The sequence below is a fragment of the Mixophyes fleayi genome, chromosome 5, assembly GCF_038048845.1.
Source record: "Mixophyes fleayi isolate aMixFle1 chromosome 5, aMixFle1.hap1, whole genome shotgun sequence".
Classification (NCBI taxonomy): domain Eukaryota; kingdom Metazoa; phylum Chordata; class Amphibia; order Anura; family Limnodynastidae; genus Mixophyes; species Mixophyes fleayi.
Genome location: NC_134406.1, coordinates 103,241,613 through 103,262,044, shown reverse-complemented (window position 1 = coordinate 103,262,044; position 20,432 = coordinate 103,241,613). Strand labels below are relative to the sequence as shown.

The window sequence follows — 20,432 nt, the reverse complement described above, 5'->3', positions numbered from 1 at the left end:
ATCAAGTATCTTATATTGTCACTTTAATTAGTTTGTTTTAACAGTATACATGTCTTATTAGAAATTTTGTCATTGCTGTTTATGAAATACTAACATCCATTATTGCAATTAAAGGTTTGGTTTACACAAAAACATTTTTTCAAGCTTTGTGTGGGGCAATTATGTACAAAACTCTTGCATTAAAAGCTTCCTGTGTATTTCTTTTGTTTATGTAATTGACTCCACAATAACATAATCTAAAACTTAAAAGTAAAACATCAACCACAAGAAAACACACAAATTCAGAACATATCTGCTCTCCAATTCTGCAATGCAATTTATTTTTGCAATTATAGACTTTAAAATAGTTATATGTGGCAGAGTTATGATTCAATGTATGTTTTATTTTACATAGACAATGTATGTTTTGGGGAATTCTTGGTAAAGCTATTCTGGACATTTACCGCTATACACTATATACTATATATAACTATCACTTTAACAGACTAAGGTCAGCCTACTAATGTTGTACAAAGTGCATGGTGTGGGTCGAATTATGAAAGGATTCAGCCAATATGTAAGCACAAGTCCTGGGTCTTTTGAGAACCTAACAATGTCTCTGATGCTGCTTATAAAATGCAGGAGTGACACCAGACATTTACATGTATCTATATATATTTATATATTTTTTTAAATGTCTAATTGAAATAGACACATTCTGCAGCAGGGAAATCAGTGGATTATAACTTAGTCACTGAGTCCGCAGCTTTCTTCTAGGACCTAGCGATGTTCTTGAGCAGAGGGACACCGCAGCTATGAAGTGCCATCCCTGACCAATTGCTTGGAGGGGTGGCATCCACCAGGACTGTTATGGCAGTTGGTGCCATCTTGCCAGGCACTTTCTTAATTCATTAGTTGGCGGTAGTGATGGCAACAACACACCTTGGGAAATCGCTTGTGATTGGCTGGTAGCAAAGGGAACTCTCTGTCTTGATTATTTAGCAGCAGACAGTGCTAGTGTATTTTTTTTTCTCAGTATTTCCTCCCCACTGAACTAGGCCGGATGAAGAACAAAGAAAGAAGAAAATGAGATTTTATTTCCCACTTTATTTTGTAGTTCGATAAAGTGCTAAACATTATTTATTTATATTTATTTAGTATTTATTTACCTAATGATTTACATTGGGATGCAAGCATATTTGAGCTTGGATGCCTATAGCAATACCATAAGGCTTGCAGAATACAACCGGAGATCTCTGTTGCTCCAAGTTGCATGCAAAATATTTAGTTTCACATTCACATTTCCTGCTTGCCAAACTCCACTTTTTTCTCAAGAGGTCCTTCATGCAGGCAAGTTCTTTGAATTGGACCACTAAAAAAAACTCCACATGCGGTGAATTGAATTGGCCACTAAAGGCAATTCAATTCACCACTAAGGCGTAAGAAAAGTTGTAAAGCTCTACGAAATCTGCTGGCGCTATATAAATAAATGTTGATGATGATGATGATGAAAGTAAAGCAAAAAAATTAGCAACTTTGCACCTTGGCAAAACCATGTTGCATTGGAGGGGAGGTAAATTTAAAATGTGGAGACAGATTTATAGTTGGGATAGGGCATGTCCTAGATCAACTTAAATGTCAGCGTACAAATAAAGCTATACAGTATTTGTGTGCTACATGGAAAAACAGCCAGTATTTTCCTTATGTCCAAAGTAATAAACTAATTTACAACCCTTGCATTGCAACATGGTTTTGCCAAGGTTCAAAGTTACTCATTTTTTTGCTTTCATTTCTTTAATGAATCAGGCCCTTACTGTCATATTACTTACATCATACAGTATAACTTGGGGTCAAACAGGCAGTAATTAGAAGAAACAAACAGAAAATGTTTAAATGAATGAAGGCAGTGGTTTCAATGCAATAGTAGACAATAATTTGAGGTGACAATTTTGCTTTTGGAGACAAGCATGTATCTGAAAAGCACATGTAGAGCCTGATTCATTAAGGTACATAAATAGTGATTTTGTGCGTATAATCCACACAATTATGCTGTGCATGCTCAGAACCAGACCATATACCACAGAGCACAGCAATGTTCAATTCATCTTTGAGTGCAAAGGACACTTACTACAGCCTATGATTTCGAGGAAGGAACGGGGCGAGGTACGGGGGTATGCCCATAGACAATGTAGAGTGGCGTGCCAAGGGCTAGTGCACACAGCAGCATCCGATTCTCTCAGGTACTTGTTTTTCAACCGTATATCTTGCCCTAGCTACAGGTCTAGTCTAAGTGCCTATTACTAGTGATGACGCCTGAGTATATATGCCAATATATGTGTTTGCAATCAGAAGTAACTGTAAAAATGCATTTTATGTACAGTAGACATTCATAACATTCCAATAAATGTATTTCATGAAAAAGACCATTTATTTATTTTTTAATCTTTTATCATTAATGCCTATATTATTAACAGTTTACACTAATTTGTCCGTTATTTTGTGAGTTTCTTTCCATGGTAGTACAGCAGAGCAGACCTACACCCGTATCCATCTCCACACATTTCTTTAGATCCACTCCTTGTTGAAATCGGGCGTGCATATACCTGATACACCCGAACACGTGCATTTTTTTTTTTTTAAAAAAAACCATTACGATCAGGATGCGTCTCTTAATGAATCAGGCCTCTGTGCCCGTCTGTGCAGATATGCATTGGGGTTCACTTCACATGTAGTATGGAAGTGTGTGCAGCCGCACATAAATAGATTAAAACTACTCCTGTTATGCTTTCCAATAACTTAATTTGGAAGATAAAAATTTAGAGTTTTCTTTTGCAGGTAGTGACATTAATGATAATGGCACTAACACAAACAGAATGTGTTGAGATTGTCTTGATAAAAGAAGAACAAAGCACACCTGCTAGAGCACATGATTTCAACCAACATCACACAAATAGGCCACCCATTAGTCACAGGGCAGTTGTCAAACTCCTTTCAAAATTTAAAGAAACTGGAACAGTTACAGATAAACCAAAAAGTGGATGAGCAAAAACTGCTACATATGAAGCAATAACAACAACTGCTTTGCTGGCATCATTTTCAAAAAACCCACATCGTAGCACTTGCCGTGAATGTGGGGTTAGTGGCATGGCCATTTTGAGAATTTTGTCTGCATGTAAGTGGGACCCCTACAAGATTCAGATGTTGCAACATCTGACTGAGGATGACCCAGACATCAAGACAAGTTTGCACACTAGGTAACACATCAACTTTATATGTATCCTCATTTTCCACACGAGGTATTGTTTAGTGATGTGGAAAAAGGGGTTCTGCAACTGCACTGTAACTAATAGGAGGCCTATTTAAGTGAAGGTTGAAATCATTTGCTCTAGCATGTTCTGTTTGTGTTAGTGCCATTGTCATTAATGTCACTACCTGCAAAAGAAAACTCAGTTAAAACTCGAGAATGAATAAAAGTCTGCATCTGTTTGATATGTCACATGACTACCTTCTTGAGTTGCATCCAAAATGGCCGACTTCAAGATGACCACCGTATTTACCACATACCTAAAAAGTTTTCCACTAGACCCAGATCATATGTGGATTTTTATTTCCTTACTTATTTCCCTTTTAAAAGGTTGTTTCCACACTTATGGACCACTCTGTACTTATATGGGCCATTTACAAATCGTAGCGATAGAAAACCACAAATCCCGATGATTTTCCACTAAAATCTCACCAAAGCAGCTTAGCGATATTCAGCTGCTTCAGCGATACTAGCCAGAATTTCTTCATCAGCCCATTCTTGGATGATATGTGCATTCGTAAGTCATCTACCCATTTCACGCATGCACAGTGCATCTGAAAGCCCAGTGATAAGAGTAAGCAGTGAATAAGAATAAGCAGTGCTATCGCCAGCAGTGACCCCTTGAAAAATAGGGGAAAGCCTATCTCCGTTTTCGCCGTTTTCGCTGGAGATAGATCTTTGTCTCTGTTTAATAAATAGAGCCTGAATTGATTAGTTGTCAGGTGTAACTTCTTAATTTGATGTGTAAGTAGGACGACTAATGTTAAACTATATTGCCTTATATTCCAAATAATAAATTCAAATAGGCAATGTCACATAAATCTACTCTCTTCATTGTTACTGGTCCCAGTTTTAGCTTTTGCAGTTAAACAATAGATGGCATATTCACAAGAAATGTGTCACGGCAACCTACAGCCCACTGGGGAGGCACAGGTACACAACATTTACAATGAACAAGAATTCTTACAAAATAAGTATATACAATGCCCTAATATGATCTTATATACACGCCAAGAGTAGCAATCACTATTATGCAGTATATCAGGATCTGAGCTACAAAATTAGCATTAGGTTTACATAATAAACAAATATTGAAAGGAAAGGACATGCATGTAACCCTTCACACTGGTATCTGAATGTTCTTTGTGCTTGTGTAACTGGAATACATTACATGTAATTAAGAAACAAGGTGTGGTGTTGCATCAAGTGAAACACCCATGCTCTGAATTGCTTAAGGAAAATATTATTTTGCCATGTGTTTAGAAGTCACTTTCAATTGAGCAAGCCTGCATGGTGAGAAAAACTGATGTGTGAATCTATTCAGTTTCATAGCTCATAGAGGTTTTCCCACTACAGCTGCATTCCAAAAATAACACCCACATAATGTAATACAGTAATTCATACTTGCCTACTCTACCGGAAGTTCTGGGAGGTAACTGAATATACGGGAGTCTTCCTGGACTCCCGGAAGAGTAGGCATTCTCCTTGGTGGTCTCGATGTAGGAGGGTCTTAATGATGCCATTCCTGTCATCAAGTCCTACCCCTGAATTTCAGCATTTCATAGCAAGGGTTGGGGCCAATGGCATCACTGGTCATCTGATCTCCCCTCTGGGTTTTAAAAGTGAGCAAGTATGCACAAATTACATACTTGGCACCTACTTGTCAACCTTAGCAAAGGGGATGTCAAGTGTCTAGTGTGGGTGGACACATTCTAGCTGAACTCTGAATCACAGTGTAAAAATCATCATCATCATCAGCTATTTATAAAGCGCCACTAATTCTGCAGCGCTGTACAGAGAACACACTCACATCAGTCCCTGCCCTGGTGGAGCTTATAGTCTAAATTCCCTAACACACACAGACAGTAAGATATACTAAGGTCAAATTGATAGCAGCCAATTAACCTACTAGTATGTTTTTGGAGTGTGAGAGGAAACCGGAGCACCCAGAGGAAACCCATGTAAACACGGGGAGAACATATAAGCTCCACACATATAAAGCCATGGTCGGGAATTGAGAAGTGCTAACCATTGAGACACCATGCTGCCCAAAATTAAAGTTACCCACTATATGTGTGCTACTTGCAAAGCAGACGGTATTTTTCCTACAGGCTAAAAAATGTGAATTTGCAGCCAAAGTGTGCAAATTTGCAACAGGACAATGCGGTGAAAGTGCATTGTTTTTGCATGCAGGGAAAATATTGCCTGCAAATAGCTGGACAGCTGTAATTTTACACTGCAACTAAGAGTTGAGCTAGGATCTGCCTCTCATCCAACTGTAAATGATTGTATATTTTAAATTTTTTCCTCTGCAGCGCAATATGGCCTTGTCAAGGTGCAAAGTTGGACATTCTGTCTGGTATACCTACTAACCCTATATGAGGCCCTCAGGCGTGCACCTAGGGTGGTTTCCATTTGCCAGTGTTCATTGCTAAGCTTTTCATATTTCATGTACCAAAATGCATGTACCCTAATTTCCAGGTTCCAATCAAACAGCAAGTGAGCTTACAACATGAACAGCAGTAGGTAGTGACAGTAGTGGGCAGCACGGTGGCTTAGTGGTTAGCACTTCTGCCTCACAGCACTGGAGTCATGGGTTCGATTTCCAGCCATGGCCTTATCTGTGTGGAGTTTGTATGTTCTCCACGTGTTTGCGTGGGTTTCCTCCGGGTGCTCCGGTTTCCTCCCACACTCCAAAAACATGCTAGCAGGTTAATTGGCTGCTATCAAATTGACCCTATTATGTGTGCATCTTAGGTGATTTAGACTGTAAGCTCCAATGGGGCAGGGACTGATGTGAATGAGTTCTCTGTGCAGCGCTGTAGAATTAGTGGCGCTATAAAAATAAATGATGATGATGAGTCTAAGGATTCACAATCCTTACAACCATTAGTTAGAGCACTTTCATCTAACGAGGGAGGCAAAAATCAGGGTATCAATGCTGCAATACATGCAATATAGTATCCTATTGGGTGATACCTCACTTGTCAATTGTGGCATCGTCTCAAGACATGAGGAAATTTTCCTTTTTCCACTTTTCTCTTCCCCTGTGTCTTATGCACCGGAATACAAATGCCTGATGTGTAAATGCACTAATTAAATATGCCCTGCCTCTATGTTGTGTTACTTTGTGGATTTTTACAGACTTCTAAAGTTGAAAACAAACCTTTTACATGTTACAGGTGTTACATACAGAAGTATGTGAACAGCACAATGTTGAGCCTATGGAATTGTTTGTGGTTGTACTTGTGGTTGTGCTATAATGACACTACAAAAAGTGCAATAAAGTATATACCCCAATACACCCCAATACAATGATATAAAGTAACCACAAAACATGATTTTCCACCAATTATGTTAGCAACGTTTTATCCACAATAATGTTACATATTATGGTAGATTTATTGACATAGAAAGCTTAAGAACATATAGCCACTTACCTCCCATCCACAGTAACTGTATTTTGCTGACCATCAGGTAAACATATTGTGAGATCCAATTTTCTATGTAGCAGATTTTCTTTAGATTCCTCTGTACTTTGGTTTCCAGTGCCATCTGATTCTGAAGATGACATGTGTTCCATCCGTGGTTTGGAAGTAGAGTGTACTGGTGGAGGAGGAGCACGTGCCTTTATTTTCTTGCTAAAATAAAAAGTGTAAACACATTAATATGATATTATAACACAATATTTTTATTTCATACTGCAAATAAATATTTCAAACAATGTTACTGTATAACAGTAAGTGTTCTAATGTTGCATTCCGAGAGGGTGACTATGCAACTATCATCATCATTTTTTTATATAGCTCCAACATATTTCATAGTGCTTTACAATTGGGGACAAACATAGTAAACTAATAAACAAACTGGGTAAAACGGACAAAGAGGTGAGAAAACTATGGAGTTTACGAGAATCATTTAGAGCAGGGTCTGTGCGTGGTTGTTTGGAGCCCTCCTGCCTGAGATCAGTGCATGTGCCAATCCCCCCTATCCACGCTCCTTGTTCTGATGTTTCCACTGTGTGAAAGGTAGAGGCCTTGAAAATGCTAACAACTGTAGTGAAAAGCGAGTTGAAGATGCCTCCACTTGCTCCCTTTAACTAACAATGTATAATTTATTATACTCCCCCATCAATGGCAATGCATAGGAATAGGTATTAAAATCTACCCTAGCATGCAGGAATGATAGGCCAGCTCCCCAACATGTATGTGTGCTAATGAATGGGTGACACCAGGATCAAGCAATATTAATGAGTGTCTGAAACCTACGAATCAACCTAATTATCTGTAAGATCTACTAACATATAAGAAGTCTTAGGGGTAAATGTATCAACCTGCAGGTTTCCGGTGGGTTTGAAAAGTGGAGATGTTGCCTATAGGAAATAATCAGATTCTAGTTTTCATTTATTTTGTACATTCTAAAAAATGACAACTAGAATCTAATTGGTTGCTGTATGCAACATCTCCACTGATACATTTTTGCACCCTATAGGCCTCATTTAGAGTTGAAAGTAAAGCACAAAAAGGGTTAACATTTCATCCTGAACATACCATATTGGAATGTAAAGGGTGCATAAGCATTTATATTTTTTGCATGCAGGGAAATCTCTTGCTGTTTTTGAAAGTAGCACACTAGTGCTGGACAGCGCTAATTTTACAGTATAATTTAGAGTTGAGCTTGGACGCCCCATCCCATTTGTAAACCTGTCCGCAATTTTAAATTTGCCCTCCACCCTATGCAGTACAATATAGATTTTCCAAGGAGCAAATTTGCTCCCTATGGCTTTGATCCTAACTATAAATGAGACCTTTTCAATGGATGTGCGCCTACATCTAAGCGGGGAACTATGGGCCTGATTTTGAGTTGAGTTAAGCAAAAAAAAAGGAGCAAATTTGCACCTTGGGAAATCCATGTTGCATTACAGAGGGAGGTAGATTTAAAATGTGGGAACAGATTTATAGTTGGGATATGGCATTTCATAGATCAACTTTAATTTCAGTGTAAAAATAAAGCTATTAATTATTAGTGTACTAGATGAAAAAACAGCCAGTATTTTCTTTGTGTGCAAAAAAATAAGTATGTTTATACCCCTTGCATTTTAACATGGTTTTTCCAGGTGCATATTTGCTCCTTTGCTTTGCTTTTGTTGCTCCTAACTCAAAATCAGGCCCTATATGTGTTCTTTTGCATGAAATCTGAAGACATAATTCCAATAAAAAGAATGTTAACTAAAGAGAAGAGAGAAAAATAATTCTGTGTATTGGGGCACTCTCAATCTATACTGGTATCATAACAATATAACATTAATTAAAATCATTATTGTTTGTATTCTTTAAATGTACTAGTATCAGACTCTTTTTCATCCCAAGTGAAATACTGGAATTTTAAAAAAAAAAATGTGATCAAAAGTATTAGGAAAATTGTGAAAGTGATTTAAAACAGGGGGAAGAAAATAACTTCATACCTTAGGGCCTGATTCAGTAAGGAACTGTGGCAAAAAAATGAGTAAGTTTTCTTACTGAAGTGTTCTGGACAAACCCAATGTAAGGGGTGCAAATTAGTTTATTGTTTTTGCACATGAGGAAAATACTGTCTGTTTTTTCATGTAGCACACAAATACTTGATAGCTTATTCGTACACTGAAATTTAGAGTTGATCTTGAAGAAAAAGGGCTTATTTTTTGTATTTTTGTGCCACATGAAAAAGCCAGTATTTTCCTTATGTGCAAAATAATAATCAAATATGCACCCCTTGCATTGTAACATGGTTTGTCCAGGGGAAAACATAGGTAAAAAAAAATGAGTATTTTCTTTAATGAATCAGGCCCTTAGATCTGAAATGCTTGCTTAGTACATTTCTTAAATCCTATATTTAGATAATTTGTGTTATATCTCCGCCATAATTATTAATTTATTTGATTATAGGGTTCATATTATTTATTAATATTTTAGTTTAGATTTCACCAGACAACTTTTACAATATTTTATGGGATGATGTTCCTATATTCTACCTCAGTGTTATGATAATCCCTCTGTATCCTGGATAATTCACTTGTTATAATATTCTCTGTAATTATAGGATAACTTGCTATATTCACCGCATTAGACATAGACAATTCTTTTCTATGATTCTTCCGTGGTAAATATTTCATATTCATATGGTTTTATCTGCTTCTTCTCTCTTCTCTCTAGTAACGTTCTTTTTATTGGTAATAGTTACAAATGTTCTGGGAGAGCACCCACCATGGAGAAAGTTTTGGAATATGAAATAATAAATGAATATAAAATAACAGGGATATTCCACTGGTAGAGATATTCACACAATGATTTTATTTTCTGCTGCGGATAAAAAATTATTACTTTCTATAATAAAATGTGTCAGTACACAGAGCCGATAGCATTCATTGCACGAAACTTATTTAAAGTGCAGTGCAAACATCTTTAATAACTGTATGTGTTTGAATACATTGCAGAACATGCATTAAAACCCAGAGCCGTGTATGTATTGCTGCACAAATCTAACTCCTTTGTGCTATAGGAGAAAAGGCCAAAATTTTAAAAATGTTTGCAATTTGTTGGAAAAGTTAGAGATTGTCTGGTGTAAACTTTAAAAAGCAATAACAGAGTTATATACACCTGAATTCTTAACTGTACATAAAAATTTAAATAGTAACTAAAAAGGTAAAAATAAAAAACAGTTAAATAATAACAAAAAAGTTTAACAGGCTCATTATTTTTCATTATTCTGTTAAACTTATATGCATTTGGTAACTAAATCTTAACAATGTATGGCATGATTACAATGATTGCTGCAACCTAGTTCTACAGAATGTAATTAAGAGTAATTTCATGTTTGATATTAATGAACTACAATGAACTACATAGATAACTACATAAGTAATAAGGACAATGTTCCTAAAATAACTGATGAAACAGAATAGATTATGTAAATTTGAAAAAATCATTATAAAATTTCTATGATGCAATGTACATATAATTGTATCACAAGCCATATTCTATTGGAAACATTTATTTTTTGATAACATCCTCGACATTATAAATTGTCAGTGGCTTTTGGGACACAAAGGGTACACACACAAAGGGCTAAAGTACCCCACTCCCTGTCTGCGCACCTGTTTCTTACTTTGTGTGGAGCGATGGCAGGTGACATCTTCTCCTCTTGGGAGTGTGATGCTGGGCTGTGACAACGTAGCGCCACATCGCCACTCACATGGAGGAGTAGCTGATGCTGCTCCATGTCAGCGGATGACACATAGTGAGTGGGCACCACTGTGAAAATATAGACCCTGAATATATTTATGGTTTATATATATTTATGGTTTATACACACTCTAAACCCTGGCATTCCAGACTAATGACTTTATCCAGGCCAAGATAATGATATGCCAAAATCTACATACAGATGCATTTTTGGTGCACATGTATGAAAACGCATCTCTTACACAAATATACTTAGCATATGTCCTATTCTAAATGAGGCCCTTAACTCCACAGCAGTAAGGTCACAGTTCAGGGAGTGAATCAGAGTGAAGCACATATATTTTGATTTGCAGCTAAAATAACCTCTCAGGCATAATGAAAGTGTAAGTTCAATGCAAGACAGGTATAGGGTGACTCGGGACACCAGGATTGAAACACTGCAGTAGTAATTCTGTTCCAGATCGCCCTCTATCTGTCCTGTTTTTCTGTGGGCCCCAAAAAATTAGCTGCATGTTGAGCATCTCTGGTCTAGATGAACAACTAAATTAAGGACAGGAAAGGAAGGCATCGGCTTTGAAAATAAGCTGTCAGGCATGGACTTAATTATAATTTACAATTATTTACAATTGAGAAGAGATGAATAAGTAAACATATGATTCCTCTACAAAATATATTCAAGCAGGGAAAATGGGCAAGCATAAAGATCTGAGTGACTTTGACCATGACCAAATTCTGATGGCTAGATGAATGGGTCAGAGCATCTCCAAATAGCAGCTCATGTGGGGTGTTCCCAATATGCAGTGGTAAGTACCTACTAGAATGGGTCCTAGGAAGGAGAATCGGTGAACTGGTGACAGGGTCATGGGCACCTAAAGCTCATTGATGCCTGTGGGGTGCAAAGGCTAGCCCATCTGGTCCAATCCCACAGAAGAGCTGCTGTAGCACAAATGACTGAAAAAGTTAATGTTGGATGAGATAGAAAGGTGTCAGAACACACAATGCATTGCAGCTTGCTGTATATACGGCTGTGCCACAGAACAGTCAGAGTGGCCACGCTGTCCACCGGGAGAAAGCACCTACAATGGGCATGTGAGAGCCAGAACTGAACCACGGCGCAATGAAAGAAGGTGGCCTGGTCTGATGAATCATGTTTTCTTTTACATCATGTGAAGGCTGGATGTGTGTGATACACTATGGGAAGAATGCAAGCCGGCGGATGCAGTGTGATGTTCTGGGCAATGTTCTGCTGGGAAATGTTGGTTTCATATGAATGTTACTTTGACACTTACCACCTACCCAAAACTTTATTGCAGACTCAGTACACTCCTTCATGACAACCATATTCCCTGATGGCTCTGGTCTCATTCAGCAGGCTAATGCGCCCTGCCACACTGCAAAAATTGTTCAGCAGTGGTTTGAGGAACATGACAAAGAGTTCATGGTGTTGACTTAGCCTCCAAATTCCCCAGATCTCAATCCAATCGTGCATCTGCGGGATGTGTTAGAAAAACAATCTGAGCCATGGAGGTCCCAACTCGCAACTGGCGCCAGACACCACACAACACCTTCAGAGGTCTTGTGCAGTCCATCCCTCAACGGGTCAGAGCATGCTTTGGTGGCACAAGGGGGGGGTTTACACAATATTAGGTATGTGATTATAATGTTGTGGCTAACCGATGTGTGTGTGTGTGTATATATATATATATATATATATATATATATATATGTGATAAAATAAAGAAAAATGTCAGTGCTAGTCTAATTTCACTTGGGGGTAATTCAAGGATGCACATTAATTGCTTTCACATACTCGCTTATTCATTAATTTAATTTCCTTACACGGTTTATTATACAGATCATAAATGCTGTTCCCACCTGTGACTTAACATGAAATCTGTGCATGTTTGCTAGCAATGTAAAGCAATCAGATAACACCTGAATACACAAGTTGTGTCATTTGCTGAATTCAATGTATATATGTCCCTTGTGTAATCTTACTAAATATATAGATCTGATTCACAAAGTGTCTTGTAATTGGTCCCAAATGTGTCTATTAAAACCACTTGTCTTGCAGATGTGGCACATATTAATTATTATGAATATATTAACTACACATATTTGCAGCATATGGTGTAATGCTACTTTGTTACCTCACCATAAAAATACAATATATGTATGTATGTCAAACTACATAATGTTGCAGAGGTCAAGGTACCCTTTCCAAATTGAAATTATTAAACAGTCTCTCGGTATCAGAATAGCATTCATTGCAACAGTACAAATTGTGAACTCTGCAAATCAATCGTAGCAGTCTGTGTTGGCAGTTTGCAGATAAAATAAACTATATAATGTTGACTTTTCTGCCTGTTTAAATGGCTATGTTTGATAGTAGTTTACCATTATTTTTTAATCAAACTGTGAATATTACTGTTTGAAATTCAAATTTCAAAAATGTTAAAATATTATACAATGTAGCCATTTAAGCTCAAATGAGTTCGAACTGTCACGAACGTGAGAGAACGTGTTTGCCTTACTCATACTTTAACTTGAATTACTTGACCTATCTTAAGTTTGAGAATTTAACTCTAATTTTCGATCTTCAGAACTAGTTTGACTAAGCAGTTTGAGAACCACTTTCTAACTATTTTGAGCATCTCTGGTATATATCCCAGAATTGTTGCCATAAGAGCTGAATTACTCCTGTCATGACAGATTGGAGTGCAGAGGAAGTGTCTGTTCCTCCTTGTTACAGGTCTACGCTTCAGCACTGAAGACGCCGCATACAGCAGTTTTGTCAAATCTCATTTTACCATTCAAATGATAACAAATGTAATCAGTAAATGGTAAAATAAGGGTAAAGGTACAATTTTAATCAGTAAATGTACATTTTTACTTTCTGTTCTAATGGATTGTATGGTGTTGTTGTGTTAATCATTGCAATACTGAATTCATACGAAATTATATTCAGAGACTGAGAGTTTAAAAATGACCCATGACAGTGTACAAGGGAGAATGGGAACAAATGACACAAGGCACAATCTAAAAGGATTAAGTTAAGTCTGATCTAAGGCTTTTCATGGCTGTGGAGGTATTTGTATTTAGTTACAATTTTTAGCAAGTGCAGCTAAATGTTCAAGAGGGGTGTAAGACAAGTAAAAATCTATGAAAATACAAATTTCAGGGCTGAGACAGGTTTAGCAGTAACTGGGAGTAAATTACTCTTGAAAAAAGAACATGGAATTATAGCTTTATTTCCGCCCATATGCAGAGCCATCAAAATCTTGAAATACTTCCACCTCTGCAGCAGTATATGCACCTGGTTTACAAAAAATCAGCATAATCAGCGAGTATTTGCACCTGCCCTATATCAGGTGCAAAATATATGCCTCCTAACTTGTATATATGCGTTTTTTGCAGATCTATTGAGCTGCATTTGCGTAACCCTTAATGTACTTGCCAAACATTAGCATGCCTCCTTCCTCTCCTGTCCCACCTCTCTATGTGCAGTAAGGCATTGGTGCCAGAACTGTGCGAATCTACAAGGGCGCATATCTATCACCCACTTTCTGGGGATGCACAGTGCGATTTCACTCAAGATATGCTACGGAAACCCTTTGCATCAGCCCCTTTCTTAGGAAAACTTGGGCTTATGAGACCTATCCAAATTTAATATATTATTAAATAATAAGCAACACATATTTAATCTGTTTGCTTACAAAATTAGAAATTTCATCTTCAGTAATGTAGAATATCTGATGGAGAGACATAAGTAGTCTCAAGCTTGCAAACAATATCTATTCAATTAAATGACGTCAATTAATAATAAATGACATCACTTTAAATAAGTCCTATCATGACTTGTTACACATAAACACAAACTTACATTGTACAGTGTACATCAACCATAGGTGTGGTGAAGCAATTCATTTTACTAAATGTCAGGAAGAAGTTATCATTTATTATAATGCAGGTCCTCTAAACACTGTGTTTATATTTACTTTTATGTCTCTCTAGTTTATAAATACACCAAACAAAACTTCAATTTCTCAATAGCAGTAAATTGCTCCCTGCCCTGATGGAGATACTCCCTGTTAAAATAATTACTGTTCTAAGTCACAGTGACTCATTTACAGTGGTAAAAACTCTACACTATATTGAAAAAAAATATTATCAACTACTCACTAGCTTTACTGAAATCAAATCCCAGTGCACAAGGTTTAAGTTCTTTACACATAGTGCTCATAATATACCAACTTTATATCGCCAATGACACAATACAAACTTCTAATACCTCTCACTTTTCCTGAGAAGTTAGTAAGGAGCCAGTGTACTGATATTAGAGTCAGTGTTTTCCTGATTTCTTTATTTCATTATTTCAATGTGGTTATTTTATTGTTCAATTTAAAAGTTGCTCACTCATGCAATCCAGTTGTTTGGCAAGGCCACCAATCAGCTAAGCCAAGCTCAGTAAGTGGGAAATAATGACTGGATAGTTTCCAGAAAGTTTCTGGGTGGGTGATGTCTACACACAATGGCCAGTGTGGTTAACCAACAGGACCTTCATTCCAGACCAGTAAAAATGCTGTCAGCTGATCAGATTTAGATTGAACTACAGAGTAAAACTGTGTGCACATACACAAATATTTCAAGATAATTTGGTCTGATAGATTACATTTCATAACGCAGAGTCTTGCTTGTGTCACAATACACATTTGCACATACCTTTTGAAGACACCTTTAAAGTGAACATTTTTTTACTATACAAAGCCACAAACATCACCCAGAAATAAAAAAATAAAATATATAATGTTACCCATAGTGTATACATATACTTATGTTAAATTTAGGAGCAAAATAGATATATTTTGGATTTGGTTTATAGGTGAATCTGTAAAGTTCCACATAATGAAAAGTGTGGATTGTTGCTTCACAGAGCTTACAAACTCTTTTTTATATATGCAATATATATAAATAAAGGTATGTAGAATATTCTGATTATAATAGGTTCAGTGTAACCTATATTACACCATGACACAGTTAGTGTTTGACCCCATGCATGTCTTTCCTGTGTGTTTCTTCTTACACAGAAAGTTACATATTGAAAATAGCCTGAATCCACACACTATAAAGGTAAGTAATCCTTGTTTTATTATCTGTGTTTGATCCAACAACTTTAAAGATTCTAGAAACAGGGCTTCATGTGAAGGTCTGATTATGGGCATGAAAATACAGTACACCTATTCTCATCCGCACTCAAATGTGTCCATATTTAGATTTGTGCCCATTATACCTGGAGACGCAGAATGGGTATGGGCAATCATAAATTGAGTACAACATGAATGTGTTCACATAAGTGCAGCATAATCAGACATAGGTGCAAGCTCAGATATGCCTATTAGGACGCATATCCCTTGCGGGCATTGGTGGGTTGTTGCTATGGAATACAATGATGATGATAACCATCAGCAACGCTATCTAGCTGATTCTTGTTGACTGTGATTTATATGTCATTTCCTTATGAACTACTGCAGGAAAGAAGATTGCCATTTGATGTTAAAGTGATAAACATTGTATGTAGAGGTATTTGTATTTAATTACATTTTATATGAAAAATATGACTTTCACTTCTATTAATAACACTATCAAGACATTATTCTCTCTTGTGTATGTGACACTTTTATTACATTATTTTATTATGCATAAATAGGGTAATACAACTTTATTATTTCCTACTTACACAGTCAAGACTCATCCATACACTATTACTAGTATGTAAACACATTTGTACGCCTGACACACAAATATTGTGGTTTTAGAGTTGGACGCATCCGTAGATACATGTGACACATGAAAGTACACCTTTTTGCTATAGAATTATTAATACATTTATTAACGCATGACAAGTTTAATAAAAGCAGATAGGTGGAAATGAGCCGTTACTGTCATAATACATAATAAGTCATAACAATACTACTGTCATAATAGTACAACCATGAGATAGTTTATATTATTCTTATTATTTGCAGCACATTTATACAGTGCCAGCATATTCTGCAGCGCTTTACAATTGAAACAATAAAATACAATAAAGCTACATGATTTAAATTGCAAACAAGAGCAACAATGTCTTTGACACAAAGCTAAACAGCTTCATTCTTCAATATAGTACTTTTAAAACAGTCATTCTTCACCATATATTTTACATTGTCGTAATGTTATGCAAAACTCTACAAATCTAGCACTACAATCAGCGTGTGTTCCAATTATTGTAATCAATCTTGAAAATACACCCCTCTCTCCCTCTGTATATATATATATATATATATATATATATATATATATATATATATATATATATATATATAAAGAGAGAGAGAGAGAGAGAGTTTGGTTCCAATGTAACACTATTGTTTTCAATAAACCCATCTAATTTTCACTTTAGCAAACTGTTATCCAGATCTCCAACCTTAATATTCCAGTGCAACCTTACAATGATCTGATAAAACAAAGTATCACACATGCCCTGGTTTTACGTTTACATGCATTATTGCAGTGGCTAAAGAAAGTATTTACCATATTGGCATTTAACACATTTTATTTTTTATGTAATGGAATCAAAATATATTTGTTAAGGAATTATTTCCACTGATAAACAGAAAATAGTCTGTAATGTCAAAAGAAAAAAAAAATTCTTATTTAATTACAAATACCTGGAAGTAACAATATAGGTTGCCAGAGAAACACCTATGTCTCGAGACTTCTGCTTTTCCTTTGTCAGATCTCCCAGTGATAAAGAGAGTTGTTTTGCTCCAGATAATCCAGACACTGCAGACTCTGAATAGACATAGTCTTTTGCAGATTTCCACTGTACAACACACGACATTACAGCACTCTGCTATGTTAGCAAGGCAAAGTCCTCAGAGTGGTCGTCTCGGATAGTTACTCATTAATGGCGATATAAAGTGATCTAACTTCAGTCCTCCTTATCCTCAGGCAGTAGCAGGACTCTTATGCAACACTCTATGAGTAATTTCTTTAATTCTAATGATTATAATTACACTGCAGTGCATAAAATGTTCCCAGCCCAATTTCTCAAGAGTTATTGAATTATATCATGACATTCAAAACTGTGTTATGGTGCTATGCCACGGCAGGCCTAGGGCATTTCCCATAGTTGACTATCTTGAGCTGTTCCTAATAGGTTACTGAGCTGAGTCTCACCCTACTGGGCTAAAATTTGTTACGTTATCTTTGTAACGTTATTTTTCAAGCATCCTCATAACCCTTGATCACAAAGGAGGCTTCACATAAAATTGCAAACACTGTAAGACAAGTAACTGAACCATTGATGAGCTTTTTTAATTGTTTGAATATACTGTGCTAATTTAAGGGATGTAGAAATAAACCTGCCACGTACTGACTGATGCCCACCAGTATTATAGAAATATTCAAAATAATGTATGCATTGTTTAGCATACATTTGTAAGAAAATAAATAAAACATACTCATCAACACTTAATTTTATGAATAAATGAAAAAATTAATGACATAAATGTGAAAACCTCTGCACAGCAATTTTATTGGACTACTTAAGTTTTTGAAGCTACCATCTTTTGAGAACAGATTACATATATATATATATATATATATATATATATATATATATATATATATATATATGTATAAATAGAATTGAGATATAACATGCATTAGGACTACCTATAATGTAATAAATATATATATAAAATCAATCTATGTATATGCAATATACGTATGATTATCTATAAATAAATTAATAATTAATAGGCTAAGGAATACCAACAAATTGCACTGTTTTATTTGGTGGCCCCTACAACAGGTAAAATAAGCAATGGTGGGCCCTGGTTACAGTTGCTTTGCTAAATTTTGTGCCCATTCACTCTGACATCATACAAGAAAATCGTTGTTTTCTTTTGATTTTTCAAAACATATGTAAACAACTTTGTCATATATAAAATTTCTCTCATAAGCTACATAAAAATAGGAAAAGCATATGATACTACTAAGTAAGAGATTCCCTTTATATACTAAATGTTTTTCTCTGTTAGTCTTCAGTTTCAAATTAAATAATTAATTCTGTTACTACAGAGGCTACACCATACTTGCCAACTCTCCCGGAATGTCCGGGAGACTCCTGCATTTCGGGGGAGTCTCACGGACTCCCGGGAGAGTACGAGAATTTCCCACATCTGCCCACTTCCGGCCAGGGGCGGATCTAGAGAATATTTGTACCCGGGGCGATGTAGGGGGGGCAATTTAGGCCCCACCCCCTTTTTGACATCTGAGGCTGCCGGCGGCTGCACACTATGTGCAAGTCCGTTCAGCAGTGACAGGCAGGGACAGTGTGCTCCCCGGATGCTCTGATTGTGTTTAAAACACAATCAGAGCAGCCGGGCAGCACACTGTCCCTGCCTGTCACTGCAAACGGACCTGCACATAGTGTGCAGCCGCCGGCAGCAAGCCCCTGCTAGGGGGGGCGATCGCCCCGACTGCCCCCCCCCCCCCACTGGATCCGCCACTGCTTCCGGCATGTAGCACAGAGACACTGGGCACCTTTATATTTCATTGTTATTTAGAGGTTAGCTAGGACACGCCCCTCCCAACTCTAAATCTGTCTGCACATTTTAAAATTGCCTTCACTGCAGCACAACATGGTTTTGTCAAGGTGCAAAATTGCTCCTTCTACTTAGATTTACTTCTAACTCTAAATGAGCCTCTGTATGTTTTTGTAATCTGGATAAACAAAAAACAGAGAACATCTATGTTTATTTTCTGCTACAGATGATAAAAGCCATAATAAAAAAACAACATTAATTATGTTGTCACTAGAAAGACATGTTACTTGCAGCGATTAATTTCGCAAGTTGCCCCCTTTATAAAAAAAAGTGTAACAAAGTAACACAATGGGCCTGATTCATTAAGGAAAGTAAAGCAAAGAAATGAGTAATTTTGAACCTTGGCAAAACCATGTTGCAATGCAAGGAGTGTAAATGAGTTTATTATTTTGCACATAAGAAAAATACTGGCTGTTTTTTCATGTAGGATGCAAATACTTGATAGCTTTATTTTTACACTGACATTAAAAATTGATCTAAGCCATGCCCTATCCCAATTATAAATCTGTCATCACATTATAAATTTACCCCCCACCCCAATATAACATAGTTTTGCCATGGTTTTCATTTTTGTGCTTTTCTTTCTTTAATGAATCTTGCCCAAAATATATCATTAAGGTGAAATTTAAATATTGCTACAATACCAATGGGCATACTTGCCAACTCTCCCGGAAAGTCCGGGATGGTCTCCCGGACTCCCAGCAGAGCTGGCATTTCTCCCGCATACCACAATTCCCTTGCTTAAATGACGCGATTCACCAATAATCGCGTCATATTGGCCCTGCCCCCAAGACAAAACGTCATTTTACTCGTAGGGCAGGGCCAAAATGACGCGATTCTAGGCGTCCGCCCCCTTCTGCCCTCTAGTTATGCCCCTCTCCCGGACGTCGTCTACTGAAAGTAGGCAAGTATGCCAATAGGTTCATCCTTACACCTATTTACATGTTTTTACTAGCATAAAACTATGCTAATAAAAGAGTATTTTTTAATGCAAGCGGATAACTGACCTAGTGAAAATTTCCAAACCTACATATAACATATAACAAGTGCCACACATAGTGCAAATGACAATTGCCCATAAATTTGCAGCAACAATCCTGTGATTATGGGGAAGTACCCAAGTCTGTTTTAGTGGGCCCTGGGCAATCATCGCATTAGTGGGCCACAATGCTTTAAGCCATGAAGAGTAATTGTGGTTATATAGTTATATATATAGTTATATTTCCAGTGGTTCAAGCCATAATCGACGAGGGCTTGTGAATTTGGGGTTGACAG

The 20,432-nt window shown here is 36.8% G+C and overlaps 1 protein-coding gene across 2 annotated transcripts in view; it reads right to left on the bottom strand.

Moving 5' to 3' along the window:
* COBL (cordon-bleu WH2 repeat protein) overlaps nucleotides 1–20,432 on the bottom strand; it is a 329,526-nt gene that overhangs the window by 242,252 nt on the left and 66,842 nt on the right. Inside the window, exons 1-2 of one of the 2 annotated variants that reach the window (XM_075212631.1) lie at nucleotides 17,214–17,499; nucleotides 6,724–6,924 (exon numbers count right to left, since the gene is read on the bottom strand). In XM_075212631.1, coding sequence (XP_075068732.1) covers nucleotides 6,724–6,924; nucleotides 17,214–17,386 — 374 coding nt within the window. In that variant the 5' untranslated portion in view covers nucleotides 17,387–17,499. Of the gene's footprint in view, nucleotides 1–6,723; nucleotides 6,925–17,213; nucleotides 17,500–20,432 lie in introns of those variants that run through there. The other variant, XM_075212632.1, reaches the window with a different exon arrangement.